Genomic DNA, 21,307 nt, shown 5'->3' with positions numbered 1-21,307 from the left:
GGAATAGGGTTCTCATATGAAGCAGGAAAAATAGCTTCTTTGCCCAGTTCATTGCTCCAGTGTTAAACCCCATGCAAAAGGGGAAACCCAAAGGGATCTCACATCTTTTTCTCCATAACCAGTCTACACAGAAGACTTGTCCAAGAGGTGGTTCTGAGTAGGGTTTCCCTCCCATTAACACACATTCAACAAGGTACATTTTTTCCCCGTGAACTAATTAAAAGACAATGTGTAGGTATAGGGCTAGGGAAGAATGTAGTTCTATGTGTTTGGGTTACACACGTCATCATGTGATGATTGGCTGTGTTTTCTAAGCCTCCAATGCAACCTTTTAAACAAAAAACAAAACAAGAATAAAATAAAAGGTTGTTTTTTTGAGAGAGCGAGCGAGCGAGCGCTGCCTGGAGGGTCCGTGTCCCTTAATTGCATTCCACTAAGACACCTTTACTTTGCCTTTCTCAGGAACTGCCTCGTGGGGATGTGGCTGCTCATCACCATTCACCAGCAGGATCCTCTTCTCAGACGGCTGCTCCTCAGGCTGGCGGGCAATCAGTAAGCGGCAGGTGAGCAGGATCCCAAAGACTAGGGCATGGGCATAGCGCTTGAGTGGGTCACCCACTAACTGGTGAAAAAAGAGCACCGCCAGCACAAGCAGCAGGAGGAAAAAGTTGGCCACGTCCTTGGGGCGTCCGGGAACCAGTGTCATGACAATGCCACATGCCACCTCCAGGGCACCAATGCTCTTGCGGAGAAGGATTGAATTGATTCCCATCTTCTTCAGTATGGGAAGGGCACGGACATAGCCTTTGTAGGCTCGTTTCTGGAATCAAACAGTAACAGTACAGCACTCATTAACAAAGAACAGTAAAGGGTAGAGAAGGATAGACTCCGTCTGCCATTTCATCCCATAGGATTGCACAATATTTTATTGAGTTAGGCACATATATAAACTCTACATAAAGATCACTTCGCTCATCACTGTTGTAGAAATATGTCTGAGGTGGTATACAGCAGATGTTTGGCATCACCACTAGGGAATCTGTTGGATCAATATTCCCTCTCCCCCCAACTTCCAGTAATCACTTTCATGACCTCCTCAACTTTCATAACTGGAAAACATAGATCTTTGAAATGGAAATAAGAGGCAGTGACTGTCAGGTTAGGAACTAGCTAAGCAGCAGGCATACATTCTACATGTGCTTGGACAATGAATTACTAAAATCCAAAGATGTTATTTATTGCTACAATTAATGATGCAGAAAAAAGTTGTCAAAAAAAAATCCCTCCCCGAAATTGACATGCCTTTTTTAATTAAAAGGAAGATCCTAAATAATGCATCTTAATCCCTGCAGGGATGGAAAATAAACCAAAATGCATGGTGAGCCATCAGGGCAGGCATTGTGGGATATTGGTGGAAGCCAGTTCGGAAGCTAGTTCTGTTGACAAAACAAACAAGAGTCTACACTGGCTCTTTTTGACAACCAGGCTCACAGTCAGGGGGCACAAAGGGGGTAACTGTCCCAGGCCCCAGCAATTCTAAAGGGGCTAGAACTCCAGACCACTGACACCACTACTGTGGCAGTTTCAGTGTCTGGCGCTCTGGGTCCTTTAGAATAGCCGCTGGACCATGGCACTGTATGCTCCAGAGCCCCATACTCCAGCAAGCTCTGAGGGCAGTTTTGGGGCCACAAAACTTGGTAGTGTAGACGTACCCATAGCTGAGGGCCATACATCAAAGGTAGGGCATGCTAGAGCATGCTTTTTCTCTTCACCTGTCATTTTATGATCTTTTCTTTCCTGTACAGAAAGCAGGTTGGTAGTTGTCATCCTGGTTCTGAGGATTAATACCGGATTTGCAAACAATCTTATTAACAACAACCTAGTGCCAATTGTCAGTGGGAGAAAAGCAGGTATCGGCCAGAACAACCTAACTTATTTCCCCACAGATATTCAAGCTCTTGCATTCCAGTATTACCCAGTGAGAATTCCTCTCTCTTTGAATACACTTTCAATTTTATTTTTTGGGGGGGGCGGTTATAGAAGTCTCTGGCTTAATAACAATACCTAACAGTATTTTCACTCCCACTGGAGTGTACAAGTCACCACAGATATTCCCGACATACTGGATTCACACCCCATTTTCATCTTTCTTAGGAGAAGAGAAATGGTGGACACAGATATTCCAGTCAGTTTAGAGCTAATATGAGCTCAGCAAAGCTGACCAGTAAGAATCAGTGACTTAATCAATTTGTCAGTAAAATGCTCCCAATGTCATTATGTAAACTCGGCCATAACCAGCGTTCCCTGAGAGCTGAGCATGTGGGGAGCTGCCCAGATTCCAGTAGAGTGCCCACAGCCTCTCCCAGACGGCAGCATGTGTTTCTATTGGGGGTGCACATCTGCAAACGTCTTGGTGCACGTCAAAAATATTCCACACATGGATGGAAAAATTAGAGGGAACATTGGTCATAACATCCAGTCAGATGCATGCAGACAGCTTTGCTTTCTCATCTTTGTAAAGCCGATACTCCCTTCCAAGAATAGTTGATGTGTTTCACAAAAAAAAAAAAAGTCATTGCATTCTTGTTGCCATTAAGTGTTAGCATTTCTGTTTTAAACCTACCATTAAAATATACTTTAAAACAAAGCTTCTTCCCAAAGCAGCAATTTTTGTAATTTGGCAGTCATACTCCCTAATCACTAGATATTTTTACTAATGTAATAAACTGGCTCATGAGTATGTCCTTTGCTGGATGTACTTAGAAATGCTCAGCTCAGTACTAGGCCCTATACTGTATACAGCAAACAGAAGTTCTTCCCTTAGCTCAGGTAGCAAAGGCTTGTGCTTTTTGGAGCAGTAGGATTTCAGTTCGAACTCCATTGTTCCTGTGGAGTTACAAGAAGCCATCAGGTTCAACATAAAAGTAACCACGAAGTTTTAATGGGCCAAAACTAGCACAATACAATATAGCACACATGATGTTGATGGTGTCTAATCTATGTGTCTGGGTTTCCTGATTTATAAAAGCGGGACAATCATTTTTACCTACGTCACAGGGCCTACATCACTAATGTCTGAAAGCAGAAAGGAGCAAAGGGTTATAATCGTCATGATTAAGGATTGTGTAGTGTGTTCAAATTCAAAATCTTGTTTCATTTTACTTATTTACATTATCATAATTTGGGGAACTGTGGTTTCTGGATGTTTTCTCCTTCCTTTTGCCCCTACCCTACAAGTCATCTCTTCACCCCCACCCCCTACTGAGAGCTGGTTCTGTAGGAACCACCAAAGCCACTGAGACTCAGGTGTTATTTGGGAGCTAGGGGAAGGCAGCTGAGCAGATGCACTGAGAATGTGCTGGAAGCTTCCACCATTGTTCCCAGTGAGCCAAAGAACCTCAGCAAAACCTTCCAGCCATGTCAGAAAACGAGAAAGCATGAAACATACAAAACCACAGAAGAGGAAGCGAAGCACAATTGCTTCCATAGCTTGAAGCTGGTGGCAGATCAAGCTGCACTGGTTTTGGCTCTGGGCAGAAAGAATGAAGGAAACTGACTGACTGATGGCTGTGCTAATCCTTGCTCTCTTATCAACCCCTCTCTGGTGTTACAGAAAGACAGGCAGGCTCGCTGCCCAGTGCTGAGGGGAATGATAATAGCTTGCCTTTTCTAGCACTTTCTGACTAAGGAGCTCAACCTGCTTTCTAGTCCTTAATTAGTCCTCACACAACCCCTGAGAGGTAGAGTCATTCAGCGTCATCACCCCCATTTTGAGGCACAGATCCTTTCAGCACCCTTGAGTATCTGGCTCCCAAAGTAGGCATATTCCCTGCCCCAAGTCCTTTCCCTGCCAGGGGAATGGAAATGCCCCTTTCTGGGTGACTGATCGGTCTTGTTCTCTCCCTCTGACCACAGGGACATTAGACTGGCTTTAGCACTCCTTTTTTTTAACATTCAATCAGGTATTACCCGCACAATCTGCTCAGAGAGCGCCAGACCCAGGACTGTCGGCAGGATTTGCTTCTCAGCAGCTGGGATGTATTGGTTTCTTTGTTTCCCACCAATTAGGAGAATGCGCGTCTCTCTGCCCTCTCCCTCCCTTCTCCCCCAACCAGGATGTAAGGCTCCGCTGCAGTTGCTACCTGTATCTCCTCCAGCAGAAACCCCCTCTGCATGGCTGCTCCTGTTGCAAGGTTGTGGGGATGAGAGGAACACGCAGCCCTGCTAGCAGCATGTCTCCCGTCACTGCCACGGCTGCTGTACTCACCATCTCATTGTAGGCATCTCTGCTGAGCCTTGGGGTCAGTTTGATCGTCCCCATGAAGACAAAGAAAAGCCCCAGCGCCACGGAGAGAGCCACAATGGTTACAGTCCTGGGAGATGCCATTGGGCCAGCGAGTGCACGTCCTAACTCGGCCTTCTTGCTCTCTGTCTGTGCAGGAGGTGGTCAGTCACCATGGAAGGAAGATCAGGAGCAAGGCTGCAGAGGCAGAGACACAGAGAGAGGGATTCTGCCTCTTCCACTCAGCAACCTCTGGGTCCTAATGTCCCACTAGTCATGCGATATGTTAATGATGCGGTATTGTGCTGCCACTTGCCCTATGATAAAATAAATGATTTAGAGCAGTTTACACTTATGTAGCCCCTTGCTGATCCAAAAGTACTTTATGAATACATACAGCACAGCAAACACTTCACCCGCCTCGGGGATGGAGCGTGGCAGCTAGCTGGGTGCATAGGCACAGTGTGCTCCAGTGGGAGTGTGAGGCTATTTTGGCTAAGGAAACTGGAGCGAATTCTTACTCTGAGGAAAGGCACTCTAGGATTATTCATACCCAGGCAGAGCAGTCTGCACCTCAGTTTGTAAGGGCTCATTCAAATGTTACAGACGGAAAATTGTATGGTGCTCAGTTTAGCTTCATCAGAAGGATAAAAGTTGGCATCATCCTTTCTGGAATTTGAGCCTGTGTTTCCAGCTGAATTTGGTATTTGCAAGTGGAAACTCAGTCTACTAACTCATACCTTCATCCTTTAAACAAAATATATAGCTCTTTGCTCCAAGTGTTTAATTCAAGAGCTCAATACACAGATGGAAATTCTCTCTCAATCCTGTTACCAGTTGATTTAAAGTTATCATCTCTTCTCCAGTTCACATTACAAACTATGTCACTTTCTTTTGGCAAAGATGTATCCTGGCTGAGCAGAAATTCATACATATCTTGCCAAGAGAAGCCAAACTTTTGATTCCTAGGGATGTTTTTAAGCTCCTGGAGCCTGAGTGGAGTCCAGCCACTGCCCCAGTGTCAGGGTCCCAAAGCACATGATCAGGTTGCTTGACTTCTATCTGGCTCCTCCTGGAAGTGCTGGAACCTGCTATCCAGGAGTCTAGCCTTTTTGTGTGAACCTGACACTTTGGACTCCCCTGTACTCTAAGATATCCCTCTCCCAGAACACCCCCCTCCCCCCGAAAGGTGAAACACCTGTATGGTTTGCATTTTAATTATTTGGGGGCATACAGTAGTTGTGCAGCAGTCAACATGCACACACTTTGTTTAGTCTATCAACTTTATTTAAATCACACTAAAGAGTAAAGCATCCTAAATGCAGTGTCCCTCCCTCACTTGCTGTTCCTATGAGAGATCATCTGTGTTCTGGCAGCCAAGATCCTAGCCTCTTGCCTACCCTGCCTCTGCAGCAGCCTTCCTCATCTTAATCTGTGGCAAGATGGCTCCCTGACCCCTCACTTCTTTTATCGATTCCTGCTGGGCACCCCTGCTGCTTTTGTTCCACCTTTTGGTAATTTTCCATTGCTGTCAATCCCCCTTGCTTTCAGACAAGAGGATAGCAGCTGGTCCCCCAGGGTTCCCACCTCCTGCAAGCTGGTGCTGCACCCCCCCTTGGACTCTCTCCCCCACAGCTGGTTCCTTGGCTCCCCCCAAGATTCAAATAGGGGTATTTATGGTATTAATCATGGACATGTCACCAGCTGGGATTTTTTTGTTTCTTGCCTGTGACCTGTCCATGGCTTTTATTCAAGATACACGTTTAAATAGCAGTGTGGCGGGGCGCTCCCTCCTGTCTCCTCTGGCAGACAGGGAGGGACCCCGCGTCCACGAACCCTGATACCGGCTACCCCTCTAGAACCGGGCTTACGGGCCCAAGTCCATGAGTACAGTCTCTGTATAGCCTTGTAAGGCAAGGCCCTCCGGCCTGAGTCCACAAACACAGTCTCCGTATGGCCCTTTAATGCAAGGCCCTCCGGCCTGAGTCCACAAACAGGCTCAGTGTGGCCCCTTAAGGTAAGGCCTGCGCTGGCAGAACCGGGTTATAGCGGGGTCGCACCGTAGGTAGGGGGACCTGGGCCCACCCTACTCCACTGGGTCCCGGACCAGGGCCCTGTGAGTGACAGGACGGCGTGCCACTCCCTCGGCGGGGAAGTCCTGCTAAAACACACCGAGGTGGCTCCCGTTCCTGCCCTAGGCCACTTCTTACCTGGTCCACTGGAGCTACTTCCCACATACTTGTCAGGTTTGCTGCCCTCCCTGAGGCAACGTCTCCTCGGTGAGCAGCCTCTGCGATGCCCCAACTCACCTCGGTGTCTCCGCTGGCTTCTCCTGGTGTCTCGGGTCGCTGGTGGTCAGGAGCTTCCTTCCTAGGTCCTTCTCTGCCGGCTGCCAGCCCAGACCGAACCCTTTCCCAGGCTTTTATAGTTGAACTACAGCCTGGGCATGCTTGGTAGGGCTGCGGGGGCATGCTTGGTAGGGCATGCTTGGTAGGGCTGCAGCCAGGTAACTCTGGCTGGGCCCTGTGGATTCAGTGCAGGGCTGCCTCGCCCCGTCACAAGCAGTCTTAATGATATCGGAGTGCTCATTCAGCACTGACTCTTGCCTGGCAGAAATATGATGACCCAACCTTTCCAACTCATGGTGGAAATCACATACATATTATCTTTGCATGGCCGAGTAATTTCATGGTACAATTTCATAAAATCATCCCAAACTCAGAAGTGGTATAAACCGAACTCCAGTTCATCGCAGGGCTAGCCTATTACAGCGGGCTAGCAGAAAACAAAAGAATGCGACAAAGTATGCATCTGTAATAACCAGACCCTGCCCCCTCTTCTGAATGTGTTCCAGCCTGTTGTAAACAGACCCAACTCCTGGGCCCTCTTGCTTCAAAGCCTGCTGCATCTGAGAAGTGTCTGGTCACTGTTCCTAGTTCTGGGTCTTGCAGACACACTTGGAGGTGCAGACCCTATGTTGGACACCCTTCTTAGATCATGGAAACCCGTAGTTCCTCAACCTAAACATGGAACCACTCACTGCCACAGCCCTCTCGGCACCAGTGACTTAGACATATTTTTCCACAGAGTGCACCTGGCTATGGGAGCTTTGGTTTCTTCGTTACCCCACTTGTGACAATATGGCAGTGTAGTAAGAAACAGACTTAGCAAAGGAATTTCTTATCCACAGCCACGTTACTCTTAAACAGGTAAATCTAACTACAGCGGCCCACCAGGGGTTAACCCTGATGAACCACTGCCATGTTAGTGCCCACCCTTCCCCTAACAGGTGATCAGGTTCTGCCATGAAGCATGAATGATTAATAATCCCTGCAATTTTATACTAGGTAGGGTCACTACGAACTTCTTTAATCTTAATTGTCTTGTGCTATTGCCATGCTATTTAGATAAAAATGAAACACAAAGTACAAAGGGTTTGACTTGTATTTAGCATATTTAAAGCAGTTTCATGAAATCTCAGAACAGCAGACCGGGGGCTAAGAGGTACCTATGCCATTTTGATAGCCTAGCAAAGGGGATAAGGTTTAAATGGGAAAAAGAAACTGCAACCAAGGATCTTTTCAAACAGAAAATCTCAGTATACACAGGCTTCATATTTCTTCAGATATGCAAAGGACAGCATAGCAAGACAGGCTGAAAATTCCCAAAAGAGTTTTAATTTACAACTTTCAAAATAATAGGTTACATCTGAGCTATATCCATTCCAGCTTTCTGAACATTTGTAGTTCTGTCCCATCTCCCACTTTTAAAGGTATGAAGTCCTGTTTTGTGGGAAACACATATACCAGGATGACCCCTCAGCGGGTGAAGACCATCACCAGCTCACAGTGCATGGTGTGGGGAAACATGTCAACTGGGACAGCCAATAGAGGGACAAATGGCTCTCCTACAAGCTTCTTTCTAGAGTCTGGTGGGCAGCAAAACCTATTACAAAAGAAGAAGAAGAAGAAGAAGAAGAAGAAGAATCAAAAGGCATCAGAGTTTTCCCATTAATCCAGATCCAGAAGAGTGTTTGTTTTAAAATCCTTCCCCTCTCTGTTTTCTTTTCTTTAGTGGTAGCAACCCATAAAAAAATTCAGATGTACTGAAGATACTTATTATTTGGGAACGAACAATCACCCAGACTGAAACTGACAATTATTTGAGCTCTGGCACCTCTACTCTCTTGGACCAATTCCAACAGAGCATAGCTAATCTGAATGATCAGGAACAAATTTAAGATTTGATTTCTTACAAAATGCCAGAGCTAGGAAAGGCATTATACCATTAGAAAATAATCCAAGGTTATGCATTCTAACATCTTCACTGTTCCATCGACTTTTTGTTATCTGTTATAAGACTCTGCCTGAACAAGATATTTAACCATGTGATTAACTATAAGCATGTGAATGGTCCCATTGACTTTGTTTGCCAAATCGGATTTTATTTTCTTTATGGTGAATATACTAGATACTGTAACTTAGATGAAGGCGTGCGGCCTCTCTGATTCAGTGCCATTCAAATAAGTTTTGCATGATTTTCTATCCCTTTTTTAATGCATTTAAGCATCTCACTCACTTTTCCCCCTCCCCTCACTTTTTTTTTGTTTTCTTATGTTTTTTAAAGAACAGTTATGCACTGAGCCCACATCCTCACTGAATTCTTTACTATGATCGGGAAGCCTTTTATCACAGTGTGCAGCTTGTGAATAGACACGACACACAGGTGTAGTAACCACTGATCATGTGCTAGGTGGGCAGGGCTGATTCCTACAGGACCAACTCCAATAAGATTCACTCCAAATGAAAACCTCCCCAAGCAATTTCATGCCTTTGTCATGCTCTGGGCATGGCACTTCTCCCTCGTAACAGAGACAAAATAAAAAACAACAAAAATGGGGCTCCTTCTCACTCAAGAAAGTTCCTCATGGCTTCTCCGTCAGGCTTGCAGGAAACATAGATCAGGGTCCGGGTGGCCTCGCAGTTTCGAATGGCCCGCACCACACGATAATCTGAGAACAGAAAAACATCAGGGGTGTGTCTAGACTACATGCCTCCGTCGACGGAGGCATGTAGATTAGCCAGATCGGCAGAGGGAAATGAAGCCCGATTAAAATAATCGCGGCTTCATTTAAATTTAAATGGCTGCCCCGCTCTGCCGATCAGCTGTTTGTCGGCAGATCGGGGCAGTCTGGACGCGCCGCGCCGACAAAGAAGCCTTTCTTGATCGGCACAGGTATGCCTCGTGAAACCAGGTTTACCTGTGCCGATCAAGAAAGGCTTGTTTGTCGGCGCGTCGCGTCCAGACTGCCCCGATCTGCCGACAAACAGCTGATCGGCAGAGCGGGGCAGCCATTTAAATTTAAATGAAGCCGCGATTATTTTAATCGCGGCTTCATTTCCCTCTGCCGATCTGGCTAATCTACATGCCTCCGTCGACGGAGGCATGTAGTTTAGACGTACCCCAGATGTTTACATAGACCAACACCCCAAGAATAGAGGTTTCCCTAAGGACTGATTAACATTTTGCTATAAAGCCAGTATCACAGAACTACATTTGGATGAAAAACTGTTCACCCTTCCTAGAGGGAAAAGAAAGGCAGAGGGGGAAACACAAGGGATTAGGGCCCAAGGGGGCAGATTACTGTCACTGTTGCAAGGCAGACCATACTAGTAGAATCCAAGATGGTTGGTCAACGTTCCCACTACTTTTTTTTCATCCATTTGCAGAATAAATTTTGTTATGCACACCAAGGCATGTGCAGTGTGCACCACCAGTAGGAACACATGCTGCTGGCTGTAAGCGCTCTGCTAATCAGATGGGTGGGATTTTAATCTCTCCTAGGTGGCCACCCAAGTGCTCAGTTTACAGGGAACACTGGAGCTAGCAGATGAACTCTCTCGCCAAATTGATGAGAAGCATGCACAAACTTCCGTATCAAGAAGGATTTAAAAGACCGCAACTATTTAAAAAGAGGAAAACTGATAAAGATGTAGCAAAATAATAAGTGGTTTAGGGAAGGTATATAGGGTACTTCTATTCATCCTCTCTCAAAACTAGAGCGGGGGTACAGTTGATTAAATTGAAAGGCATCATATTTTAATCCAAGTAAAAGAAATACTGTTGCATGCAATGCTCAGTTAGCCTGTGAAACTCATTGCCACAACACAGAATTGAAGCCAAGGTTATTCTGTAAGGGTGTGTCTAAACTACACCCCTTTGTCGGCAGAGGGATGTAAATTAGACGCATTGGAAGTGCAAATGAAGCTGGGATTTAAATATTCCGCACATCATTTGCATAGCGGCAGCCACTGCTTTTTTTCGAAGCGGGGCTTTTTGGAAAAAAAACGTCAGTTTAGACGGAGCATTTTTGACAGAAATACCCCATTTCGAAAGATCCTGTATGCCTCTTTCGAAAGAGAAAGAAAGAAAATCCCTCTTTCGAAATTACTCTTAAACCTCATTTTATAAGGAGTAAGGGTAACTTTGAAAGAAGGGTTTTCTTTTGAAATAACTGCGTCTAGACAATGTTTCTTTTTTCAAAATAGGGTATTTCGAAATAGCACCCGGATACGATTATGCAAATGAAGCATGGAAAATTCAGATCCATGCTTCATTTGCAATTTTATTCCTCTGTATTTGCATTCCTCTCTCGAAAGAGGAATGCAGTATAGACATACCCTCAGTGCCTACCACAGGATTTCTTGCACTTTCCTCTGAAGCAGCCGGTGTTGGCCATTTTGATGTCAGAATAATTAACTAAATGGATTATAACAATATGAGACTTTCTATGTTTTCTTGGCTGTATTTTTGCCCTTCAAAACAAGAGAGATTGTCAGGTATCCAAAAGAAAGAATCTGTTCTCTTACGGAGTCCAGCCCGGGATGGGTTCACCACTACCACAAGGGGCTGATCGTCTTCTCGTGACATCAAGAACTGTGGCAACACCACCTCCGCCTTTCCACTGTGAAACTCACAGTTTGAGATTCCTGTGCAGAAAAATCATTCACCCAAAGTCATGCGCCCTGCAACACAGAATCTATCCCACTGGAAGACAAAGAGAGAGGGACTCTTCAGACACAGCAAACCTCAGGGTAACTCATCCCAAGAGGGTGCATTTCTCATGGGGACACACCTGGTATAGGGATGCGTTTCATATCAACACAGAACTTACAGATTCTCCCTGCCTGCACTCCCAAATCATCTCCTACCCCTGTCACTTTCCCCCATTCTTTTCTGAAGGATGTCTACATGGCTGACTTTTTGTGTGGGGAGCTGCAAGTCCTTGCCTATTCTCCGCCCCCTACCCCGTCATGTAGACTCAAAGCCCCAGGGTACATGTGGAATCCAAGCTGGCATGTTCGTCTTGGGGTGTGGGTCAGAGTGCATGTGAACCTTTGCTCTTTTGTAAAGTGGAGGTAGCAAAGGCATGAGGACCTGATATCAAGTCTAGATTGTCTCCACTGCCATCTCCCTCCATTCTCTTTAGCCATTAAGACCCTTTCACATCACAAAGTTAATATAGCAGGAGAAGGAGCATTGTTGTGAAGTAGGAAAGGAAGGAGTGAAGTGTTTATAGCACACAGCTTCTCCCTTTTACTGGAATATCTGCAAGACTCCTTGGGACTACTACGAGACCTCCACTTAGGAAATGCTTTGTATTTTGCAGCAGCGGATTTTAAACTCCTTCCTCACACCATTGATTGCTGCATTCCACCTCGCATCCTCTACAGCCTGCTCCACCACCTCGACACCAACAACCTTAGATGCTTGGTGAGCCAGAGAGAGACCAATAGCACCTGGAAAGAGAAAGAAAGAAATCCAAGGTTCAAAGATGGAGAAATAGGGAGCAAGGCAATGGTCAAATGCTGGACCATATCCTCCACAACCAGAATAAAAATCATGACGTTGTTAAACACAAACTTGTGTCCTCCCCTCTGTATCGTCAGTTCTCACCAGTGCCACAGCAGACATCAAGAAGGATGGTATTCTTATCAGCCTGGCTTAACTTCCCAACTGTCTGGTACAGAACTTCTGCCCCAGCTGTGTTGATTTGGAAAAAGGCATCTGGAGAGATGCGAAACTTCAAACCCAGGACCTCCTCAAAGATGTATGGTTCTCCATAGAGGAGCTGATAGGGAGATTGCTGATGGGAGCTTCGAGTCATGGTACTTGAAGGGGATATCAGAAGACAGTCCATCAGAGAACAGGGTTTTTCAGCAAAGGGACAGTTTATTTCATTTCCTTTTAGTACAGTGCTAAATCACAGGGAAAACACACCCCACCCAAACATCCATTGATCTAGACCTGATCTCCACCTAGAACAGGGTTTCCCAACCTATGGCTCGGAACCCAAATATGGGTCGCCATTACATTTCAAAAGGGTCACCTAGTGTCTCCCCAGGTGGCTCTTCCCTCCCCTCCCCCAGTTTTCCAATTGCCTTGGGTCACCAAGTCTTCCAGAATTGTCAAAATGGGTCCCCATCTGGAAAAGGCTGGGAACTGCTGGTCTAGAACAGTTCTCAGACTGATTTCTTCTCTTGTCTAAAGCACCACCTTTGAGTTTTTCTTTTCTGTGAATTTTTCAGCAAGTTGAAGGGGCCATTTACAAAAATTCTGTCACTTTCAAAACCTGGAATTAATTATCGTGGTCTAAACAGAAAACCAGGAGTGAGATCTTCTATTTGAAAGCTTGGGAAAGTTGCTTAAGCTTTGTTCTTAAGTTTCCCAATTTGTAAAACAGGGGTAATAATATTTATTTACCTGCCTCATAGGGGTTTTGCAAGGCATAATTTATTAATGTTTCCAAAGTGCTTTGAAATACTCAGTGAAGACATGAGTATCCTAAAATGGTGTCTGAAGAAGGGCTTCTCAAACAAATATCACTGTCATTTGTCAGTCGAATTGTCCTGATGGGAGTGTAGTTGGACTGCAGGTTTGAGGATAAGGGTAAGAAATACAGAGTAGCAGTGGAATTTCATTTTCACCATTCCTGTTGCCTCTCTCTCCACTTTCTGATATGATGCTAGTTTTATCAGGTGTCAAAAAAAATTACCTCTCTTGGAAATAGAGTGAGGTCAGGGCGCAGACTGCTCCAGGCCCACAAGTGAAAAATTCCTTAAGCAAAGTTTTCTGAGTACACAGTTCCTCCTGCCAAGAGCAAGAGAAAAAGACGCATCTGGTTATGTTGATTAGTATAATAATACCTATCCTCAGCTATACACCATTGCTAGTTCATCTGAGATAGATAGTCTGGCACTGCCATGATTACATCTACGATAAACATGGTAGACTTTGTACTGGCGTTACTGTAAAATGCCATTAGGTTGGTTTCTGGCATCAGCACTGCAATAACACTCATGAGCAGCATAGTTTAGATATTATCTCTGATATGCTTCCACAGGATTAGTAGTTCTTGTATTAAATACTGCCAATAGTCCCTTTGTTCTGTAAATCCATCAACTAGATGGTTCTCGTACTGATACCACTTTGACTCACATTGCTTGGTACTGGCAACGTTCCTGGATTCAGGACAGTGATGGTGGAAAGCCATCATTGTCACTAATGTCACTAACATATTCACCTGATTAAGGTCCTGGGGGTGGAAAGTGATGATGGCCATGGTGTGTCCACTGCTATTGGTGCGTACTGTGAGTTCTCGCCAGTGGCCACCCTCATGAAACAAGAGGCAAGGATCCAGTGGGGACTGCTGAAGAAACTCCTCATAACACTAAATATGAATGAAGTTGTACAGATAAATACTACTGTAGTCCTATACAAAGTATAATAATTCTACCTTTATTAGATAGTGTACACTGCAAACCTGCAAAACTAATTTTTCTACTGCTAATAGCCTCACTTAAATGTATCTATTAAAAGTTATCGTGAAATTAGTTCTCAATGAAAACAAGCCACTTTGAAAGTTTCAGCTCCCTGCAGAAAGAGAATGACTTTTTAGGAATTCAACCCTAGTACAGTTCTAAGGCTCCATGATTCTCGGCATGTGCAAGAATGGAGACATTAACTGGATTCAGTTTTCAGAATTACTTACTTTTAAGTCAGAGCTGAGCTTGGACAATTTCAGTGTGTTACAAAGCAAGTGAAAATAGACTTATCATGAAAACTCAGTGTAACCTCAACTATAGAGTTTCTGCCCAAAGAAACATTGTCATGTCTTTTCTTTACTCTCTGTCTACATGCACACATGCTCTTCATTACCTGAGCGACTTGTTTGTGTTTTTCGGGCACATTTTGCAGGCGGTTGGCTCGCACACAGACAATATTCTTTGCTGTGGAAAGACAGATGCGGTTTAATCTTTCATAATGGTCTTGTAGCAGTACCCTGAAACAGGGAATAGTAAATCACTGTACTATTGCCAGATACATTGCACAATAAATAGATAGGAAGGTTTCTCTCTGAGAACTGCATTACACTAGAACAACTGTATTTTTCTTATCAGCCTCTTGTAGCTTGAACAATCCAATTCACTATTTTTTCTCTCTCTTGTTTTTCTTTTCCCTCCTCCTTCCTCCCCCACCTCTCCTTCCCTTATTTATTCTTGGATCTGGACTTCTAATACTCCAGTCACCTGAAGTGGGTTGTACCCACAAAAGCTCATGATACAGTCTATATCTTTTGTTAGTTTTTAAGGTGCTGCTAGACTATTTGTTGTTTTTTAAGTTTTTCCAGTTACAGACTAACTCAGTTACCCCTCTGAAGCAGTGGAACAACAGACACACTTGTGTCTCAATTGCTCCACTCCATCTTATTTATTTGAGTTAGGGCAGAAGGCAGCCTCCATGAAGTACCAGGTTTGTCCTTTTTTATGTTGTAATTTCAGGAGTTTGCAAGAAATTATTAGTGCTCTGCTTCTTTAAATCCATTTAAATGCAACTGCTTCCTTTGAGCAGGTGTTTTTAGTAAGATAGCAGAAGCAGAGTGAATTGGTATTGCAACTCGGGAACTAATGAAACGGGTCTAGAGCCTAGACAGTTTGACATGTCTTAGACAGGCTTACGGTGGCATGACCAAACCCTGCCATTCAGGAATCAAAAGGCAAAGCCAAATGAACCTAGGAGATTTATTTCCAAATGGAAAGGCTCATGATCCTGCCCCCAGGGCACAAGTCTGCATCAGGCATGTGTGCAGCATGGCATGCTAGAAAAAGGCTGAAAATATAGAGGGAAAATAAACTGAGTTTGGTTGGATGAGACTGCACTTCCTCTTTAATCTAGCCTCTTACCAGTGATCCACTTGCAACTCAACTACCTCAGAGCTCTGGTTTTAGGCTATATCTAAGACCCCCTATAGTCCATAGCAGCGAACTGTCCCCATGGAATTCACCCTTGCCACATAATTTTGATCTGGAGTTTAAATTTTTCTTAAAAAAAAAATCTGGCCAGCTCTCAGTTACAAAGAAAAGGTAAAATATGTGAACGGAGGGCTTGTCAGGACAGTGGGGTAATGCGCCCGACGGAGGTGTGATTTCAGAAGTGCACTAAGGTGTTGGGCTTTAATTGGCCGACGTAGGCCCCAGTGGAGTATACTAATGATTCCAGAGTGCTTTAATGCAGTGCTCTTCCTAATGCTGTCCGAGGCAATACTACATTTAACACACATGTGGGAACCATTAGTGTTCACCGATAGGGTCTAAACAGACCAGTTAATTCACCAGCACATGAGTGCGCTTTAGAAATCATGCCCTCATCGGGGGCATTACCCCCACCACATTGAGAAGCCCGGGGTATGAACAAAACAGCAGTGCCTTCCTGAGCCTACAGACAGCTGGGAGCAACAGCTCAGAGAGGTGTGAACCGGACCATTCATTTTATGAAGTGTTGATCATGAAGCCCAAAGATGACAATTTAAAGGGCAACATTGCTAATGATTTCACTACCAGACGTTTAGCAGGAAGAGCCAACCGAGGTGCCTATCCCACAATCCCAAACGGTCTCCCCGTCCCCATGACTGCTCAGGTGCTCAAGCTACAGCTGCTACTTACCCCACTGCCAAACCCTCCAGCTTCCCCTTTGATGTTGCCCTGCCCCATGGTTAGCCTTTGTCAACACACACAGCTGTAGTGCACTGAAAATGTGGGCCAAGCATAATAGCAACAGTACAGCATAAACCGACATAACGGGGGCTGCTATCTTGAGTGCAGAGTTTACTTCCAAATTTCTAAGAAACCTTTTTTTTTTTAAATGTATCAAAAGTCACCACCAGGGCCTTGCCACACAATTAGGTCCAAACTGTCACAGTACAAAGGACCATGACTATGCCTGTGACCCAGTAGGATATAGGCAGATTTCAGCCTTGGGCTTGGTCACGCACTGACCTCGGCCAGTTCCCACATAGTTCCCCACAGTTTTGGGGTTCCCATCAGGTCCTCGGTTCACAGAGAATGTGGATTTGTTTCGGTAGCCGTTCACGATGGGCTGGGGAGAGAAGAAGAAAGGGTGAGGCCAGGAAGCAAGAAATGATGGGAGGTGGGAATCAATTCTGGGCATTTTATTAGCAGCCTGAGATGTAACATATGCCTTCTTAAAGAGTATTGGATGGCAGGGTGTCCCAGTACCTACACCCCACAGTGTTTACCAGGGGAGCAGTTTAGCCATCCCCTCCTCCCCAGTAGTGCTCTGCGAATACAAGGCAGCGGTTTAGTAGAAACTGAGATTGCTGGGATACTTAAGGCAGTGAGTGATGGGACGATGATTGGAGCTTTTCATGGGCTACTGCCAGTGGATGCACACAGGAGTCTGGGACTGGACCCAGGACAGGGGTTTCTAGTGGGTAAAACTGCCTCACAGCCCAGGACTCTCACTCGATGTTGAATAGACAGTTTGTCAAGAGTTGGACTCACAGTGGTTGTTCTCAATGAGACGAGCTATTTTCCCCATCATGGTAGTCAGCAGAAACAGGGGAAGAGATTTGTCAGGGGCTTAGCTCTTCTGACAAAAGAGTTTTCTCCAGTACTCACAGAGGGGACCACAGGATGGAGGGGACAGCAAAGCCCGTCTGGTCTCTGTGTGATTTCCAGTTTGTCTGTGCCATGCTCCCTCAGACGAGAGGCCAGCGTCTGCAACACTTTCTTCTGACTTTCAGCCTTCACCTGCAAAGACGTTCTCAGACACTAACATTGCACTGGAGCAAGCTTGCTTGTCACAACTGGAGGGGGAGGGCACCCGATGGGGAAAGAGAAAATACTCAATAATCGAATAATCAAGCCACAATACTATAGGGCCTAGGATACAGATGACCAGCTCCCATTCCCCATAGTAGAGGAAGTGATACACAAAAAACTTCTGTCCAGTTCATTATAATAAAGACCTATCTACGCAGTTACTTGTAAAGTATGAAACGGGCAGTAAATGGATGACTACGTGGAGATGAAAGATTCTAAGGACGTTCCCTGGACGAGGTGGAAAGGGACTGGTTGGTGGAGGAAACTCCTTGTGAGCACATCTTACCTTCAACTGCTCTTCATAGGCGAGTCTCCACAGTGGAGTTGCCACACTGCTTAACCTGAAACACACAAGACAGTCAGAAACCCCAGAACTAGGGTTGTTAAATTTCAATTAATCAAGCAGTTGATGGAATTTCCATCAGCTACTCAATTAGTTGGTAAGGGGAGCACGCGCTATCCCGCTGTGCCTCTGCCTTTGAAATTAACAAGAGCTGCCTGCGGCTCTTGTAGATTTCAAAGGGAGAAGCGCAGGAGTTGGGACCCCATGTGAGTGGGGACTGCTTCAGTGCCCACTCGCACCACTTCCCCCACTGTGCCTCTGCCCGGCTTCCCTGCCCCCCGCTGAGACGGTGCTGGGGAGAACCGGCTTTTAAGCCAGCTCCCCCTAACACCAGCTCCTGCTTGCCCCCGTTGGTGTCTCTGATACAGAGGCAGCAACAGGAGGAGGAAGCAACTAGTCGAGCAGTGACTCGACTACCCGATAAGCCTAGGCTTACATCCCTACCCAGAACAACCTGCTTTCCAAACGTAGCTGATCTCAGGTCCTCTTAACACATGAAGCGTCATGGGACACCACACTAGACACAGCCTAAATGCTGATTACTTATGGCCAAAGCAGGTAATTCTTATGGGCACTTTGGAAACCTGTACCCCTAAATTGTGCCCCAAATTTAAATCTCAGGTGGTCACTCACCTTCACTATTCCTCTTTGGGTGATTTATACTTTGAGCAAAGGAACCTTAAATGGACTGTTCCCCTTCCCCCCTAGAGAACTGGTCCAGACTTCTGCATAGCACTGGCTAGCGAAGGCCAGTAGTCCAAGATCCTGGCTATCATTTTGAGTCACACTGAGTGGGTAGGTCCAGAAGCAATGTTTCCTCTCAAAACAGACCTGACCCCAGCATGAGGACTAACTCCAGGTTGTGAGGTGGGGGAACAGAGTGGTCCTCTAATGTTGGGTTTGTGGGAAAAGACTCCAGTCAGGGGAGAGAGGAGGAGTAAAAAGATTGTGTTGCCATAAGAGTCCTCATTTTGAAAACCCTCCATGCCTACCTCAGAGACCTCATCTCACTGCCCTGTTGTCCACTCCGACAATGGTCTCATGTCTGTCCCGCCCTCCCAATCTTACCCTTCTTAGGTCAGATTTTGTCATGTGAGATATCCATTCTGTGTCATCTGCCAGGTCATCTTTCCATCCATTGTCACTGCTCTTTGGCAAACATCTTAGCAGTATAGCCAGTTGCACTGCTATAAATATTGCAAAGGACAATCTGAACTGCTCAGACACATTCGTGAACCTGTTGTCTGAATGTATTCTACCTGTTACCAGATAGCTCATAATTACGCTGTGAAACTCTGCCATGTGGTATTATTGAGGCAGAGTCATTAAGAGGACTCAAAACAAGGATTAGATTAAAAATAAGGATATGAATGAAAAAAAGCATAAAAGCCAATGTATTTCAAGAGGTACACCAAACACTAACTCTCTGAGTTAGCTTGACCATACTATACAGCAGCAGCGGGAAAATACCGGCCTATGGGTCAGATCCGGTTTGCCAGGGTTAGCCCCTGGGGGGCCGCTACTGCTGTATTTACCTGCACCTCCTAAGGTACAGGTGATTGCAGCTCCCATTGGCTGCGGATCGATATTCCTGGCTAATGGGAGATGCAGGAAGTGTTGTCCTGGTCCATGCCATTTCCCAAGAACAGTGATCTGCGGCCAATTGAAGCTGCAAGCACCCGGACCTGCGGAGGCTCAGGTAAATATAGTGGCAGCAGCCCACCAGAGGCTAATTCTGGTGAACTGCCGCCATCTTATTGCCCACCCCTGCTCTACATGCTGGTTTACCATAATTTTTCTTTATTGAGTTCATTGCACCTTTATCTAAAACATCAGGTACTGACCACTGTCAGAGACAGGATGGCAAACTAGACAGACTTCTGGTCGTGTCTTTAGTACCTAAAATGTTGTTTCCCCCTTACTCGTACCTCTTAAATAAAAAGAAAACAGGAGAGAAAATATCAGATTGTGCTCTAGGGAAAGATTTCAGGGTCTGACTACACTAGCCACCCTAGTTAGAACTAGGGCGGCTAATGTAGTCATTCGAACTTGCAAATGAAACCCAGGATTTAAATATCCCAGGCTTCATTTGCATGTTCCCGGGTGCTGCCATTTTTAAATGCCCGGTTGCTCGAACTACCTACCTGCGGCTACACACAGCACGGGCTAGGTAGTTCGAATTAACACTCTTAATTCGAACTTCTGTTACTCCTCATTGCCGGTGTGGTGTGGTGTGGTGTGTTAAATGCAGAATGGTTGTGCTTGGAACTTGCTGGGGTAGTTGCAGTTACAACTTTCTTTTTGCATATGCAAGGTCTTTGTTGAACTCAGCCGTTTTGGCTGTGCAGAGGAACTTGAGACACCTATCTGTGCACACTTGAACCCTCCCCACTCCAGCCAGCGGGCGGTCAGTTCTTACTAATGCAGTGTGGCTCCATGACAGTGAGGAGCACCTGCTGTGCAGTCAGAAGAGGTGCAGACTCCTTGGGCTCACAGACACATGCTGCAAAAGTTCTTTACCTCTCTTCCCAGGAGCACTCCAGGCCTGGCAAGCTGAAGCCTTGTCGAGGCTTCTTCTCCTTCATCCACCTTTTCCTCGGTGTTTCGTGCCTCCCCGCCCCCTGCCTGCAGTCCTCATCTGGTGCAGTGCTCAAAGCCACCCATTTCAGACAAGCAGGCCGGCGTATCAGCCTCCGAGCCCAGGAGAGAGCCATGGCAGAAGGCAGGGGCTGAAACAGACAGCACGCAGAGACTCCACTCTCCGCATCCCAGGCAGTGGGGAAGTCTACAGCAGCATCAGCTACCCAGCGGGGAGGGGAAGCCGCAAAAGCTGGGAGCAGCATTGCTCTGGCGACCGCCTCCTGCTTTCCCACGGCGCTGTCGCTGGGTATTGACAATACTCGGCGACATGGAAAGTTTCAAACCAATCAATGGGATTTTTCCACCCCCCCCCCCCCCGCCCCCGCAACTAGCCGGGGAGCGGGTTAGCACAAGGGAGCGCTGCGCCTGAGCAGGGTGGCCCATTGACAGAAAGCGATGAACAGCTGCCCACAAAAGCCACGCAGAGGCCAGCCCGGCCTGCCGTGTCCGCCCTGCGCTTTCTGGGGAGGGATTGAAAGGCGCGCCAGCCCCGCTCCGGCCTCACCTTCGTTGCCAGCGCCCATTCACACGGCAATCCGCTTCCAAATCGAATCCGCCGCTCCGGTTCGGCGCTCCGCTGCCCTCTCGCCGGGGTGCTGACTCCGCGCGGCGGCTTCCTGCTTCGCAGGCACCAGCAGGGTGACGGCATCGACTCGGCACAGAGCCGCTCTCCGCCGGCTGCTCCTTAAAGCGGTAGCGGCCCCTGCAGCAGAGCCGCGCTGCGGTGCCTTCGCCACGGGAATGGGGTGTGTGTGTGTGTGGGGGGGGGGGGGGGTTAAGTGTGTTATGTGAGACCAGTCTCTTCCTTTCTGCTCCTCCGGCTCCCGTTTGTCTAGCGCCTGGCATGTCCCAAGCTCTGGC

At 46.4% G+C, this 21,307-nt stretch overlaps 2 protein-coding genes across 3 annotated transcripts; both read right to left on the bottom strand.

The window, feature by feature from the left end:
- Positions 1-380: 380 nt before the first annotated feature.
- Positions 381-4,646, bottom strand: TMEM35A (transmembrane protein 35A). The gene is made up of 2 exons (XM_006137437.3): positions 4,268-4,646; positions 381-820 (listed from the first exon to the last, which is right to left on the bottom strand). The coding sequence occupies exons 1-2, from the start codon at positions 4,385-4,387 to the stop codon at positions 434-436; spliced, it is 507 nt and encodes a 168-aa protein (XP_006137499.1). The 5' UTR covers positions 4,388-4,646; the 3' UTR covers positions 381-433.
- Positions 4,647-7,708: 3,062 nt separating this feature from the next.
- Positions 7,709-21,307, bottom strand: TRMT2B (tRNA methyltransferase 2B). Of its 2 annotated transcripts, XM_006137436.5 has the most exons (13): positions 20,952-21,174; positions 20,327-20,535; positions 17,750-17,804; positions 17,260-17,391; positions 16,618-16,717; positions 14,501-14,571; positions 13,866-14,012; positions 13,338-13,432; positions 12,239-12,453; positions 11,980-12,081; positions 11,152-11,271; positions 9,194-9,293; positions 7,709-8,227 (listed from the first exon to the last, which is right to left on the bottom strand). In XM_006137436.5, exons 1-13 carry the CDS (start codon positions 21,093-21,095, stop codon positions 8,101-8,103), a joined length of 1,617 nt encoding a protein of 538 aa, XP_006137498.3. In that variant the 5' UTR covers positions 21,096-21,174; the 3' UTR covers positions 7,709-8,100. The 2 variants fall into 2 exon arrangements, with proteins under 2 accessions (XP_006137498.3, XP_089637787.1); XM_089781661.1 differs by lacking the exon at positions 20,327-20,535 and having other exon boundaries at positions 20,952-21,307.

The sequence above is a fragment of the Pelodiscus sinensis genome, chromosome 13 (assembly GCF_052426305.1).
Source record: "Pelodiscus sinensis isolate ZL-2025 chromosome 13, ASM5242630v1, whole genome shotgun sequence".
NCBI lineage: Eukaryota > Metazoa > Chordata > Testudines > Trionychidae > Pelodiscus > Pelodiscus sinensis.
The sequence above is the reverse complement of the archived record's forward strand: the minus strand, read 5'-3'. Positions and strand labels throughout refer to the sequence as shown.